This window comes from Crocodylus porosus, unplaced genomic scaffold (assembly GCF_001723895.1).
Source record: "Crocodylus porosus isolate Cpor-Errol unplaced genomic scaffold, CroPor_comp1, whole genome shotgun sequence".
In the NCBI taxonomy this organism is placed as follows: domain Eukaryota; kingdom Metazoa; phylum Chordata; order Crocodylia; family Crocodylidae; genus Crocodylus; species Crocodylus porosus.
The window spans coordinates 16,669,716-16,686,044 of NW_017728951.1; the positions used below are offsets into that span (position 1 = coordinate 16,669,716).

General features: G+C 42.5%; 1 protein-coding gene across 3 annotated transcripts in view; it reads right to left on the reverse strand.

Annotated features, from left to right (window-relative positions):
- The window catches only part of ATRNL1 (attractin like 1), a 969,676-nt gene that overhangs the window by 706,386 nt on the left and 246,961 nt on the right, over window positions 1-16,329 (reverse strand). For all 3 annotated transcript variants that reach the window (XM_019555783.1, XM_019555782.1, XM_019555784.1), the window contains exon 14: window positions 1,537-1,669. In XM_019555783.1, coding sequence (XP_019411328.1) covers window positions 1,537-1,669 — 133 coding nt within the window. The remainder of the gene's footprint in view (window positions 1-1,536; window positions 1,670-16,329) is intronic.

Here is a 16,329-nt window from a genome sequence, read left to right on the forward strand (position 1 = left end):
TACCAAGTGTCTTGAAGACAAATTTCTGATAACCTAAAAAAACCAGCACAAGTTATGTTCTTAACCCTATCATTAATATATGTTGAGTGTTAGTCACATGCAGATAAGTATTAAAGATAAGCAAATAATCCATAGCAATCAATGTAATTTATTAGTCTCTTCATGGTGTCCACAAACATTTCATGATTTTCTAAAAATGTATTCATTAATTTAAATTATTTACTGAATGATTTCTGCAAAAGTAATTGCCTGTAGATTACTTAGTAGCGTGTCTGGTATTAGAAAATTGTGCTTTGTCTGAACACATTGGACACTAAGGCATTGTTTCTGTTCCCTGAGTAGATGTGCATAATGCTTAGAATTTAAATTACAGCATAAATACTTGGGTTTAGAAGGCCTATATTTGTTCTCTGGGGATGTACTATATTAGCATCTTCACATTCACCGTCTTCACAAGTCTTGTGAGTAAATTCAACGACCAAATTGTCCCTGGAAAGCAGATCTTAGGGCACATCTCTACAGAAAAATGACCACATCCCAGAGAGATATACCCACATTTGTTTTAATCTAATTAATATGATAACAACAGCAGTGAAGACACCAGGTGCATCTACACGTGCTGTTAAGGTAACACAAACTCCTGAACAGTCTGTGCCAGAGTTTGGAGCCACTTTAACTAAAGCGCCTCCCCCCCACCATCCCAAAGCATGTGTAGAAATGCCCTATGTGGCCAAGTCTTTTCTGGCAGCTGCTTGTGCAAGCCAAACTAAAAGTAGCAAAAGTATGCTAAATCTGTAGTTCAACCATACCTAGCAACTGTTGTGCAAACTCAGCTGTAGCGGGAATAAATAAAAATCAAAAGAAACCTGGTTTTAGTTTTTTTTGTGTAAATATTCATGGAAAATGATTTGGGGGATTTTCCCCAGCTCTGAAGGCTGAAACATGGTAACAGAACAAGGCTGGATGCAGTCACCCCAGGTGTAAATGGATGCATGGTTAGTAGGTGGTGGGCAATCAAAAGTGGCTGAATTAAATTCTAGGCTTTTTCTCTTCTATTGTGCACTGCTGCCTATAAAAACTGGCCTATGTCCTAGCACAGGGCTGTCTAAGTAGCAGACTGCATCTGGCGCCTTAGGGGTTATACTGCAGTCCCCAGGCTCTAAGCCAAGATGCAACTCCCCCCTGCTGCTGCTGGCCAGGACTCCAGGCTCCCACACCCTGCCCAGCTTCCTCTGCCCCTGCCCACCCCTGAAGGAGCCTGCAGCCAGGGACCGTTGGGGAACCCAGGGACCTGGTGTGTGGCTGTGGGAGGGGGGAAGGGGCTGGAAGGAGTGTCCTGCACAGCATAGTAGGGGCCCACATGGCACAGTGTGTAGCCGGAGAGACCATGTGACCCCCAGCCACTCAGAAGTGGGATAGCCCTGCCCTACCCCAATAGACCATTCTGCTTGAGCCAGCCTTCAACTCTGTGGGTCATTTTTAGCCCAGTTCTAAAGCCAATAATAAAAAGCAGAGTTCAAATGTCAAAGCTTGTACCTGGTAAGGCCTGGCATTCTTGCTGCCGCGGATCCCACTGGCAGTTCAGATTCAGAGAACAACTTTTACAGCTTGTCAACTTGTTACAGATCTGTTCATTTCTCACGTGACATTTGGTGTAGTTTTTGACCGACTATAAAAACAAAACAGACAGAGAGCATATTACTTGTTAAATTGTTAAGAGGTCAGGATCAAAGTATCCGTGTATTTCACTCCAACAGTTACACATGGATGATCCAGGAAACCTATCAAATGGAACCTGAAATACTTGTCAAAATGAAAGGTGTTTGACTGACTGGAGAAGCAAAATTAAAGGACTTTATCATTTCACCTGAATTCAGCAAGGCAAGGAAAATGAGAACTAGATTCAAGAGAGCACAGTACGTAAAAAAAAAAAAAAAGGAACAAACCTTCAGCATTGTTATGAATTTCAGGAATTTTCTTGTTTTAGAAACTAACTTGTAGGTAAGATACAAAGTTAAAGAGTTAAAGGACCTAGAGGCTACCATTTAGGTAGGAATTAACATAAGCCAAAATAAAAGAACTTCCTCTCTTTAAAGGAATAAGTGAATAAGAAAAGTAAGACAAGGTAAATCTAATATATTTTATTAGACCAACTGCATAGTTGGAAAAATTTTGCTTAGCTAGCTTTTGCATTCAAAAACCCTTCATCAAGTTTTTAAACCCAAAAGCTTGCTAAGAAAAAATGTTCTAATTATTTAGTTGGTCTAATAAAAGACAGCAATTTACCCAAAGAAGTTTGTCTGCCTATGTCCTTAGACCAACACGGCGACAACCTACACCCCTAAGAAGAGCAATAAACTCTGAAGGAAGTTTTTTCACAGTTTCTTTGGCTAGTGAGGTATTGCTTTCTAAGAAAGGCGTTTTTAACATAACTTTTCCTGTAGAGTGATTTTAAAGCAAGATGCAAGTAGTGATATCTTATTTAACATACTACATACATACACTTCATTACTGTACATTTTAAGGCTGCCTCGTTCACTTTGTGTGAATGCAATCCATAAAAATGAAGTCGCACTTAAAAGCAGCAGCATGATACCCTGTCAAATACAGGCTCAACTCCATAACAAACTCCCTTTCAATTCCAGTATCTGCCCTCCCAGAATCAGACTCAAAATATATCATCTTAACTCCTGCCTCATCTAACTTAAGGTATAGTCCCCCATAATGGTAAACCCTACCTGTGTAATCAAGAAGTGGGGAAATTCAGCTCATGTAGTCAATATAGGTTGGAAGAATAAATGTAGACTTCACATACTTCAGAAATTTTAGAGACGCAAGAACAGGAAAGGACAGTGTAAGAGAATAAAATGGGAGAAAAGAAAAAAGATTCTCCCCTTCATTGAATTACTGTATAATGGCAATTTTTTACAGTATATTACATACTTACACACACACACACACACACACACACACACACACCCCCATGTAGGTCAGAGCCGAACTCAAGACCCAGTTCAGGTACAACTCCAGACAATGAAAGAAACCATGGTTCTATTTTTCATGCTGATCTGGACTTTGGCAAATCAGTCTCCCTCCCAGTTTGCTTTCCTTTTGGTATGTGGTATAATCTGTAGTCTGATTTCAGGAACATACTCATACCAGAGAGATCTGCCTGTTTCACCTGGGATAAAATGATAAATGTCCCCTAAGTAGTTGAAGTATTCCTTGACTCTCCCTAGCACTTAGCATATAAAACTGCAAACACTTACGTTATCTAAAAGCAAATTAATAAAGCAATTATTAAATTCTTATGGATAATACACACACAAACCATATCTAGCAAGCAGTTTGTTGCTTTTGGGTGGCAGGGGAGAAGGAGGTGAATAACTACCATGCCTGCAAGCCAAAAACACAGTTACTGCTTCCCGGATCATCTTTGTTGCAGAGTGGAAAAGAGATAACCAGTAACACTAATGCTACTTCATCAACAGATTTAGTGCTTAAGTAATAACAGCTATTGTCATTCTTGCTCCTTAAGATTTCTGTACCCTTCTCTATAAAGACCAAATTGGCAGAAGCGACTGTGTCACACACGTGTCTGACAGAGCTCACCCTAACTGCACAAACATCAAGCTGTTATGTTGGGCCAAGTGCATTTGGCCCATGGTGTGCCCATAAGATTTCCTTTAACTAAATGATTTACAACCCCATTTCTTCCCATGGGCAAGGGTCTTCTATCCCTCCCCAGGCCTGGTTTTGCAAGGAGTGAGGGGAGAGGGGCCATCCTGTTGTTCACAGACGGGAGAAGGGGAGGAATAGAATTGCCCTAAGCTGCTGGATTCTGTCCCCACCTTCCTCGTATGGTACCAGACTATGGAAGATGCTAAATGTGTGAGCCACCAGCGGATCCATTATTTTAAAAAAGTCCGTATGCTCACCCAAGTCTGACAGCAATCATATAAAAAAAAGTGTTAACTAAATCCATTGCGTCAGTCTACACAATATCACACTAAACACTCTCTTCCACCTCCCAAATCTGTGTTTAGTTCCTGCAGTGCTTGATCTATGGTACCTCTTAATCATTAAGTTGGTGTTCATCTAGAATGGGCACCCTGTGCCCCAGCTGCCCACCCCCTGCAGCATGTGGAGCACCAGGGCAATGTGCCATGCTGTAAAGCACACGGGCAGGGACATACATTGAGGCACAAAGTAGCAACATACTTGTGCCACAACTATTTGTGCTACTGCAAAGGCATGCCCCTGCTTGTGTGGACCCAGCCTAGGGTGCATCCTGTCTGGTCCTGCTATCTTGAAAGCATCTAGCTCCTCCGAGTAATCCCTAGCTTATTCTACCATCAGCTCGTTGGCGCCTTCCCTATCTTTGCTGACAGATGACAATTGCGCACCACCCGTCAGCAGCCCATGGAGCCACATGCACAACCGGCTGTGGGAAAGTGGTGCATGTTGGTGGTAGGTGGCAGTGGCAGCGGCTGCTGCACGCAGGCTTCCCACTCCCCACATTCGGCTAGCCGGGCGATGCCTGTGCGGCCTGCCCTTGCCCTCCCCCCAGGCCCGGCTCCTGGGAGGCAGCAGCACGGGGTGGTGGGTAGCAGTGGCAGCTGCTGCATGCAAGCTCCCATGCCCCACTTCCATCCACAGAGGGGCACCACTGCCCTCGCCCCACCTGGCCCTGCTCCTGGGAGGCAGTGGCATGGGGTGGGTGGGTGGCAGCAGCAGCCACTGCATGCAAGCCCCCCACCCTGCTCCTGGGAGTGGGCACAAAAAACATACTCTCCCCCGCCATTCAGACCCTTTGTGCCTTGCTGCCCTCATGGCTCTGCAGGCAGGGGGTGGCCACAGTCCCTCCTCACTGTCAGCTACTGGCTGAGAGAAGCAGCCATCAGGAAAGCGAGCTGGGGTGGGGAGGGACTGCAGCATGCCATGTGGGGCTGGCAGCGCCCAGCACACCCTTCCCCCAAGTAAGAGGCAATGTGTGGGAACAACCGGGGGTATGCTACATCCCTGCCCATCCCCACATATGCCCCATCTCCTTTCCAAGTACCCCTAGGGGTTTGTGTACCCCCAGCTGACAACCCATGATATAGATATATCTATCTAGAGATCTATTTGCAAAATAAAATGCATAGTTTGTAATCTCTACAAGTAGTTACAAAAGTGTACTTCAACATGCATTTATAGAAAAACTGTGCTAAAACTTGCAGCAGTTTCAAAAAACATAAAATGCATCAAACAGGGATGAATTAAGTCAATGGGTACCCAGACATATTTATTTCAAACCCAGTGTTTTTGAATATGTATATACATGGGTGCCTCGCTCCCATCCTCATGGGTGAAAGGGCTGAGCTATTAACTTCCTTGCCCCCTCTCGAGGGAGCTCTGACTCAGGGATCTGCTTTAATCTCAACAATATAAGAATATTATAGGGAGAAGAGCAAAGTCACAGACAGTTGGGTCCAAAACCACTGAGGGCTTTGGAGGTTACAAACATGCTCAATCCCACTTAAAAGGGAAGCTGGCATAGACCACAGAACTCCAGTCTAATATCTTCTCAATTCATGATTTTGCTCAACAGGCAACAGGCTGTGGTTTTCCACACTAACTTCAACTTCTGAATCACGTAGAGCTAATTACAGAAGTCTCAGAGGGGCAACGGAATTGGTAATTGTGGCAAGGTTACCCTGAAAAGATAGCATTTTCACTTGCCAGGCTCTGATGAGGTGGGGAATTACTTTTTGCTACAGCTGCTACGTCAGGGCAGTTATACACTTGCTCAAGGAGTGTGTGGGGGGGGGGGGTGCTTTAATTAGAGGAGCTCTGAGACCCACTCTAATTAAAGCACTGGGAGCATCTTGTGCATCAGCAACCCCGTGCTGAAAAAATGGCAAGGGGGGGGCATGCTTTAAGTAACAGGCATTGAACAAGCTTTAGTTAAAGCACCTCCACCACCATTTTTCAGTGCTGGGATGCTAATATAAGATACGCTGGAGCGCAGTCATTACCACACTCCAGCAGGCTTGATTAACAACAGCACATCAGAGCAGCCTCACTGCACATGTATAGGTGCCCTCAGTGTCCCACAGCAACTCAGGACATGGCAGCCTGAATATCTGTTTTACAAGCATTAGTCCCACTGCCACAGTGAGCAGTGCCGACAAAACTTTCCACCATCTCTTCAGGCTGCTTTCCCTAGCACAGCAACATTTTCTTAGTCTTCTCTGAGTCCCAATCAGCTACCTCTAAAACAGGCACTGGCTAATTTATTCCACTGTTCCAGCTGGAGTTGGGCGATTGAAACCTAGAGCTAGGTATCAGCATACTGAATATACTGCAGCCCAGATCTCTATACTAAACCTCGAGAAGCCCCATATACAGATAAAATTTTTGCAGCATACGCATATCATGAAGCTATATGCCACATTAGACTTTATTTTTGGGGGTATCTAACTCTCTAATATTGTCCTGGCATCCTAGAAAAACAAAAGGCATGTTAAAAGGGGAGATGTGACAATAGGCTAATGTGATAGTTTAGTGTTACAATGGTAATGCTAATGCATTGAACCTACTGCTCGTCATTAAGAAAAACAATCCACTTGTAAATTGTAAGGTACTAAAGCAGCATACTTGTTAAAATGAGATTTCAATCACGTACAGAATCGGCTTCATTAATGTTGGAGAGAACTGACTACTGTTTAGGGACTTGTTCGGTGCTCTTATTGGACCAGATGTCCATTAGTAAACAGACTATGAAAGTAGTCCATTATTTTTCCGGTCTACAGCAGAGAATCCTCTAAGGCTACTCCAAGGTAAATAGAAACAAACACAGGTAAGTTGTTCTGATACAAGGAGCTGAGACAGCTGCAAACAAATACTGCAAAGTGTCAGAATGTCTGCTTCTACAGTATGCACGTAGACGTTTCACAGAACTTTTAGTGCCAATTTGCATTTGGTTTAGCTCAGTCATTATACATATTGACAAAGCTGCCCAAGAGACACTTTACAATGAATTTTAAATTTCAAGTAAGTGCCATCTGCTCACTTACAATAGCCCTTTGTAATACTCCTTGTTAAACCATCATTATCACAATGTCAAAATCCTGAACCATTTAGATGTTTTAGGAAACAATTTTTGGCAGTAATATTATACGCAACATGCATTGTTCTGAAGAAACTAAGCAATTTGTATCACTGGTTTCTAATAATGCTGTTTAGCACAGGTAAGCCAAGGCTATTTAACAATGTTTAAAAGGAAATTTAAACTACTAGTGACTATTCTTTAATAATGTTCTCTATTGTATTCCCCTATTCCCAACCCCTATTTCCCTTAAATCCAATATAAACATGCCTTCTCTGAAAATCTCATTAGCTCAATGTAAATGTAAATCCAATAGGTTATTCATATTAACACAATATTAAGGTTATAACTTGAGCTAACAAAACCACTGAAATGCAAAAATATGACGGCACATCTGCTACTGAAGTTCACAAGCTGCTGTGGGACATTTGTAATATTTATGCACAAGGGTATGAGTAAACCATCTAACATCTGAATTTTCTCACTTACATCTGATGTAGTTACGTTCTTAAACACCAGTCTTGATATTGATAACATATGGGCAGATTTCCACCTCCCAAGAGCTGCAATGACTGTCTACACAGTCATCTGTCCCTGTGTCATGCTCTGCAGCATGAGGGCCCTAATGCTATTTTATTTTAGAATAATAGCAATTTCTCAAAAATTGTCCAACTCATTCTCCTTCTACTGCAGAATTGTTTGGGATAATAAGATAGTCTTCACTGTCTTTCCAGTCTACTTTTAAATGTTCTAAGCAACAGGGTTTCCACCATTTCTCTTGGGTAACTACTGGGCGCCGCAGCCTAATTCTACCATTAGTAATGATTTAAGCTTAAAATTTCCTTTGCTAAGTTTGATCATTCTGAACCCATTTATGCATCCTTTAACCCACTTAAACAACATCTTCCTCTGCTTGATGTTATTTAACACTGTTTGCATTACTGTTGGCCAGGAACCAGCTGTGAACCAGGTCCTCAAGGTGCTAGGTACTGTGCATACACAGAATAAAAAGTTTTTTTTAATTCCTCTGAGACATTGTTAAAGGTGCTATTTAAAGCAAAGATTCCACTTGTTACTTCCAGAAATCCCCATTCCCAAATCAAGTATAATGCTGTTCATCACACCATATATTTATTGCTTCTTCCAATTTGTTAGGTCATCTGGCAGTGCTTAATCCAGTTTTTTTTTCATTTACAGCTTTTTGCTTTACTTGAGTCTACTTTCTCAATGAGACCTTAGAGAATAATTGTATAAATGTGGAGGTTCACTGCCACAGAAAGAGTTCAAGGAGCAGCTGTACCCGCTTTTGGGACTGTGGGAACTGGATTGATCACAGCTACAAGAAGGACACTTCTCACTCACATCTCTAGTTTGCACAACTCCAAGATAACTTACAGAAGTGGAATGTTAAGTGTTTGCAGAAATACACCAGTCATACCACCTCCCATTTCTATCTCCACCTAACCCTTATGGCATGAAGCATTTGTAGATATGAAGAACCATGAGTAGAGACCATCAACGTAAATGACTCACCAGATGGGCTACAGTTTGGCTCAAAGATGCTTTTCCTATTGAAGTGCCATAGGAAATATATTATTTTGTCCCTAAAATTTGTAGAAACTCCACAGAGGTCAGGAGACATGTGACAATCCCTTCTCACAAGCCCCTGTCCAACCACTCCAGAATACTGTTGCCATGCATCTGTCCTGACCCCTGGCCTCCTCTGCTTTCATATGCTCAGTGACTTCTGGCATTCAACAGTATAAGACCGCCCTGTAATCAAGCTCATAAATCAAAGGACAGTCAGTTTGTCAAGAGGAACACACAAATTTTGGTGCATCCTTAAATTAATCAAAGCAAAAATGATGACCTAAACTTCTCAAAGATGAATCTCAGAATGTAGGATGCTATATCTCACAAGCTGCTACTTAATCATGGGATTAAGTAGCAGAACAACTGCAGAGGGAGAAAGTAAAAGGGCTCAAGTTGAACTACTAGAAAGCCATTTACACCAATTCCAACTCGGATTCTGCCCTGAAAAGCTGTTTTATAAGGAACTGGATTTTAGTGTCCTTCATCAGAGCCTCATTTCAGCAGTGGCTCATCTCTGGAGCCAGGATGGATTTGTGTTCAGAACCTGAATGTGAGGAAATGCCTCCTTGTTAGACCCAAAATCATAACCTCCAATAATAGTTCTACATTGAATCTCAGTCTCTTTCTTTCTAGATCAATGCAGGTAGAGTTGAACCATATACAGTAACTGAATTTTCTCTGATTTAGTTAATCTATGAAGTCAAACTCTAAACTGCCTCCTGCCAACTTCAGACTAACACAGCTAACTACCTCTCTCGTTCCAGACCAAGAATAAAAACAAGGTACAAGGGCCCCACACGCACACAAAAAAATCAGAGGAAGACTCAGCATCTCAGCCAGGCAAGATCTCTGTTATTATGAAGGATATTGTTTTATTTTTGCTTATTTTTAACCTATAAACCCAACTACACTTCAGCTAAGGATACAGCACTACTACACTTAAGCTCTTCTGGCTGACTAACTTCTCATCCTTCCTTCTCTCCCAAAATATACGAGTTAAAATGGCAGACAAGCAGGGAAAAAAGTTGAAAACTGGCATCTTACATTCATGGAAAGTAACACCACTCGTCAGATGAAAACTATGATTGCAGAAGTAAAATGTTGTTCAGCTATAGCCAGAGCTAAACGTAATTTGCTCTAATATTATCCCAAATACCAAAGACATTCAGGTACTCTCACCCTAGCACAGAAGCTGATTTTTGTGGACAACTTTGCTCTATTCTTGGAGTATGACAAGATTTTTCACCCACTAAAATTTCCAGGTGGTTTTTGATATTCCTTGGTCAAGCAAGCTTTCCTCTACCTCTAGTCTAACTAGAAAGCACTTGCCAGTCATTTATCATCCCATTTGTCATGAGATGCAAAAAAGGTTTCTGTTAAATAAATGTCTTCTTCCTGAGTATGGGTAAAATGAGTATCAAAACTGGATGACACCTTTTAAAGGATGCAGTAACTTGAAAAGCATTTGGCATAATTACCAGTGCTCCACTGTCTCTCATGACCTGGACCTACTACATGCCTATTTTCCTCCTAAAAAAAACCGGGGGGAATTTTTTGGAAAAGCATTTCTTCAAGACTATTCCTTTACAAAGTCTCAGAACATGCAGGGGTCTGCTGCTCGGTGACAGAATCAGCAAAAAGAATGGCATTGTTTTGAGATAAATATTAATTCTTCTTATTTACAGCTACACATTTCCTTGCCTGATCCAAAGGCTATTTAAAGTCAATATGGGTCTTTCAAAGAATAAAATTAAAAAACAGCAAGTGCACTTTAAGCTTGTTTCCCTCTTTTGTCAAGACCAAGTGCAAGAGTGAACAGACTCACTGAGGGCAAAAAATGCCTAGAAGACCACCATATAGTGAAAAGCAGTAGAGATTGAGGTCCATAAGCAGAATTCCAGGGATGAAGAACTCACAGAATTGTGTAAGTGTATAAAGCTTTCTTCAGAAGGTCAGAAATTCAGCTGGAAGAGGATACTGACCTGACCAATAAACCATGGAAGAAGAATATGAATTTGGAGAAGAGAAGGAGAAGAAGGGAAGGAGTCAGAGAAGAAATGAACACCAGCTTGCTCATGTTGAAAAAAGCCAGACATCTAGACTACCTTTAAAACATGGGACATGCAGATACCAACATGATCCACAAAGGCCTGCAGAGTAAAAGAGCAGAATTTTGCTAATGCACTCACTTGCTCCAGATGGTGAGCAAAGAATGGGTATATGCATGTCATCAATCACACCAGCACAGCACAGGAACTCCATCTGTTCAAGCCTTGAAATTGTTTCAGATATATTTTCAATTTTTCCAAAACCAGGGTCAGCACAGCATCAATTATTTTGCAAACAGCCATAGCTATCATGCCACTGCCAAATTGATCATCAACAAATCTATAATAGTTTTGGGATGCCAGTTTCCAGGGAAATATCAACATGTTTCTGACCCGCTGCCTCTCTTATCTGGGTGTTCTACTACTAAAGAGCCAAGGCAAGCTTCTCACTCAGCTGCAGGAATGTAATTTTCCTCATACAAAAGTTGTGGGCCCACAGCTGTCCATCTCATATTTCCATCAGCATGCAGTCCTACTGCCCTGTGTTGGTCAATCTGTGCCATAAGTTGCCATCTGCATGAGTCTACCATGAAAATCAGCATCAGCCTGGTCCATGTGTTTATGTTCACAGTGTGTTACTATGTTTGGCACTGTACTTCTTGTAACTGCAAGTTGCTCTCTCCACCTTTGCCAAGCCAAACCTGGTTTCCAAATACCTGCCACCAAATTCTGTCAGCAGTTTGTGCAGAGGTACACCAAAGAATCAGTTGGTTCATAAGGAGCAATGGCTGTCCGTCCCGATTATTAGGGCAAGACAAATCCATAACATAGTATAGCAAGTTTGAGTCCCCAGGGGCAGCTGCAATGCCCCCAGTGGCCACATAGTTCCTTAGACACTCTGGCTCTCTGGGTGCAGTACCTTTCCTCTTGCCTGCCATGTCTTAATGTAATTAGTTAATTTGTAAAATGGGAGTCTGCCCTCGTGTCCCCAGTGCAAGCCCTTGCGTGTCCTCCGACCATCTGGTCCCTCTTGGTCTTTGCCGGTCCAGATCCAGCCTCTCAAGTGCTAAGTGTGTCCTCCTGGCTTGCCAAGGCCTCCGAGACTATTCATGACTTCTTTCTGTACCTACAGATATGCCCATGCCTCACAGATGTTACTGTTTGATCACTGTGCTGTCAGGCCCCTCCAGACCTCCACTCCCTTGTTGAGGCCCCAGCCTTTCCAGCTTCCTCCACATCCCTCTAGCTGCACCTGTAGCCCAAGGCCCACTGTTCTGGACATCAGCTCCTGGGACCAATACTCTGTCTAACCCTCTTGGGCTCTGTGGCCTTAGCCCTGGTTCCTGCCTCTCTTGGGCTTCAGGCTCCTTGCCCTGGCTTCCGTCCTTCTCAGATTTTGGCCTCTGTCTCTGGTTTCTGCCCGTCTGAGGCTTTAGACTCCTGGCCTTGGTTTTTGTCCCTCTCAGGCTTCAGACCCTTCGCCCTGGTTTCTTCCCCTCTTGGGTCCCATGCAGGCTTTAACACTGTAGGATTGTACCTGCCTGTCTCTTGAGTCCAGCTCCTCATAGGGAAAAAACTGCACATGCTCCAAGTGGCCTCCTTGTCACCCCTTCTAACCACACCCGGTCCACTGGTCAAAACATGAACAAATAACTAAAAACAAACAGCCACTTAAAGATACAAGCCCCCCTGAAACCTATCGCCATACTGGGTTCGGCTTCCCCACAAATTATAAACTTCTTACTTGCAGAGCACAGGGCAGCTGGTCTCCTGTGACCATCCTGATCAGGAGCTGCTCTCCCTGCAACCCACAGGGCCAGGCTACCTGCCTAGTCTCAGACACTGGTCTTATATGCCTCCCAAGCCCTGCCAGTTCTAGTTAAATGGATCACCAACTACCCACAGGGGTTTTCTTTTAGGCTTGATGACCAATCTGCCTTTTCTTACTGTGTCTTAGCTCAGCCATGTGTAGCTATACTTTTAAGCTGCCTAGATGCCTGCACAGTGTACTTCTTTACCTGCTTGCTGGCTGCTAGCTTAGTAGAAGTTAGTCTGCTTCCTAGATGCTATACCTCCCAGAGCTGGCTCAGCCCACTACAGCAGTCTCAAAGTACCAGGAACCCTCTGGCTCCCTGTTACATGTAGGCAAATAATATGTCATCATATACACTGTAAGAAACTGAATTTCCTGGGTCTAGAGTCTAGACCACTTCCTCCCACAAATCTCAGAGTGGTTAAAAAAACTACCCCTCAAGCCCTCTGCACAAAGGAACCTCTGACTATTAGTATTTAGACTGGAAGATGACTTTTTCAGATTGGTAAAACATCCCTGCTAATGAATGCATTAGAGAGGTACCACCACCAAAATATTGTAGGCTTCTCAGATTTTAGATTGGCAGAGATAAGGAAAGATTTCAGACAGTATGGTCATAATTCTCTGCTGTTAACAGGAAGCACAAAAGGGGTTTAGCATGCTACAGGGCCAGAAAAGTGCTTATTGACTATACATCAGCCAACTGGAGGATCAGAAGTTAACCTTTTAATCTCATCATTATCAAGGCCTACCCACACTCTTATAACAGACAGTGAAAAAGCAGCAATTGAGCAATCTATGACTGTTTACAAATGCATAAATGCACCTTTAATAAAAAAGGTTGTGTTCTTGTCACTTTTTGTAGTGACCAGCAGCAATTGAGCAATCTATGACTGTTTACAAATGCATAAATGCACCTTTAATAAAAAAGGTTGTGTTCTTGTCACTTTTTGTAGTGACCAGCAACTGGAATCTCTAAATGAGTTATAACACTGGACGGGAAGATGTCATGGAGTATTTGGGATATGGTGCTAGAAATGAATTAGACAAACAGGCGCTACTATACTTTGTGAGATTTCAGAACCTCGGCATAAGCAATTCCAAGTTCAAGCACAAATTTAAAAGGAAATGGACTTCAGAAACTCCAAATGGCATTGACAAGAACACAACCGACTTTGTCATGATAAATAAATAATAAGCAGATGAAATATATTAGCGCCAGAGTTTCCTTGAAGCTGATGTCTCAGCAGATTACCACCTTGGTTCTATGCAAGATTTGGCATCAATTTAAGCAATTATGAGAGAAGAATAAGCTGCAAGGCTTGTCATACAATATGGAAACACTAGAAAAGTGTAAGGCAAGAAGAAAGCATAAAGACAGGGTTCAGCCAAGACTTACCCCAGAACAAACAGAAAAATGGACAAGAGGTTAAGCAAGCCTGCTACACTGCCTACCACAGATATACTAAAGAAGTGGTGCCCCACTCATCTGCCTGCTGCAACAAAAGAGAGTGGCATGAGGTAGGTCCACAGGGGCTTGAGCCAACATCTGGTGATATGTTATCTGGCCCACAGGGCTCATTATGTGTCTGGAAATTCGGTGACGAGACAATCAGTGCCAGCACTGCCGCAGCTTCACTGCTACCACTACCCTGCTGCCAGATTTTCAGACCTTCTAGGAGCCCTGCAGTCCAGATGACGCAGCTCAATGGGCCAGATTCAGCCCGTGGGCCATATCTTGGTCATTCCTGTACTACAAAGCAAGAAGGTAATTAGAATGCAATTAATATTGGAAGACATTTGTCAGTGGAAAGAGGAAAGTCAAAGACAAGATGGCAGAATTGAATGCTCATTTACAGACATGCAAGAAGTTCTCCAAAAAAAAAAAGACAGCAGGTAAAATAGACAAGAAGAACTGGCTCAAAGAGAATTGCCAAAGCACTGAGGAATTCCTAGAAGAGTCCAAATGAAAAGGAGGCATTCAACTTAGAATAATCAGGAAGACGCAACAGCCTAAATTCTGTACCACCAAGAACAAGACTGCTCTCAAAAGAAAATAACCTCTCAAAGAAGTGGATCAACTATTACCTGGGCTTTTTATATAGATTGAAAGACAAGGGGGTGCTCAAAAGTCTGGAAAATGTATCAATGTCTGACCAAGACATGGACAACCAGGATAATTCCTTGCTGGTAGGGGTTGGGAGAGTACTAAAAGGCTGAAAAAAACCCAAAGAATGTAGGAGTGGATTTCATACCAAGAGAGATAATCATATCAGGAGCTAATGGTCTAATGGGACAACTATGTGTTTTTCAACAATATCTGGACAGAAGAAATAATCCTTGAAAAGTAAGGAATGTCATGTCATAATGACAACACCCAGGAAAAGTGAGCATCTGCAGGGCTGTGTAAACAGCAAGACGATCTGGATGATGACCCACCAAAGTTAAAGATTCAAAAGATTCAAAGTGTAGACAAAAGAACACCTATCCGAAGAGCATGTCAGTTTTCAGTGATGGTACGGCAAATCCTGTGTCTGATGCTAATCATGGGCAACTGCAGGGAGGAATGTTTTCAACAGCCTTACCAAGTTCAGAATGTCATTTGATTTAATATGGCAAATTCAGCTGAGGGATGTTCTGAAGTCATGTCAAGGGAAAAATGCTCTTATGGAAAAGAACAGAAAAGTACTGGGCAGGCAGTAAAGCAGGCAGCATCAAGATGGACAATAAGCATTTGTCTGCTTTGTCTATCTGGAAATGATGGCTCTAAAGATATAGTGAGATTACAGTTCATAAAAGGGGCCTGAGATGACTCAAAGCTGATATGAAAAGACAAAGGAATAGTTATAGAAACAAAAATTAGACTGTAGAAAATGTGTGCTTTCTCTATCCTGCTCTATGTGGCAGACACACAGACCCTTCAAGAAGACCATTATACAAAGGCAACTGGCCTCAGATATGACTATTACAGATGGCTGGCCTCAGAAATGAAATATTACAGATCACTACTTACAGCCAGCTGGATTCCATCATAAATTAGATGATCAGAAAAAGAATCAGGGTGAAAATTATTGCTACAACAATGAGAAGAAAATGCCCAGTGCTTGGACATCTCTGCCAAATGAAGGACAATTGCTTGCTGAAAACCACTCTGCAACCTGATATAAGGCAGCAGACCAGGAGATCAAGAGGCAGACTGTTTGGGAAGTGACTAGGTAACATAAAATAGTAGTGCAGTCAGGATCTGAAAATCTATATGCTGAAGCCCCAAACAACACAACGGACAGTCAGAGCACAATGTATGACTGGAAAAAAGGAATGAAGGAAACCTTGGTGGTACTTAAAAGATCACCGTTTTCAATATCTGTTCCATTATTTCTCAACAAGTCAAAACTACATTTACCAAATGGTAACTGCAAAGACTACTTACTCTCTCCTTCTAAAAAACTGAGACCAAGTATGTCTTTTATTCCAATTATCTCACATCTTCCCTGTTCATGACTTGGGGAAGGGAGGGCAGAAGCAGGAGGGGAATGGCTCAGATTATTGATTTGCTAAATCCCATTTGGTCGGGGATCCTGGTTTTCTCTGATAAAAAAAATAGCAAGTTCTGTGACAAAACCCCCCCAAAAACACAATTAAAATGTCATAGATTTCACAGACATCAGGGCTGGAAGGGACCTCGGGAGATCATCGAGTCCAGCCCCCTGCCCAAAGGGCAGGATGTCAGCTGGGGTCATAGGATCCCAGCAAGATAAGCATCCAATTTACTCTTGAAGGTG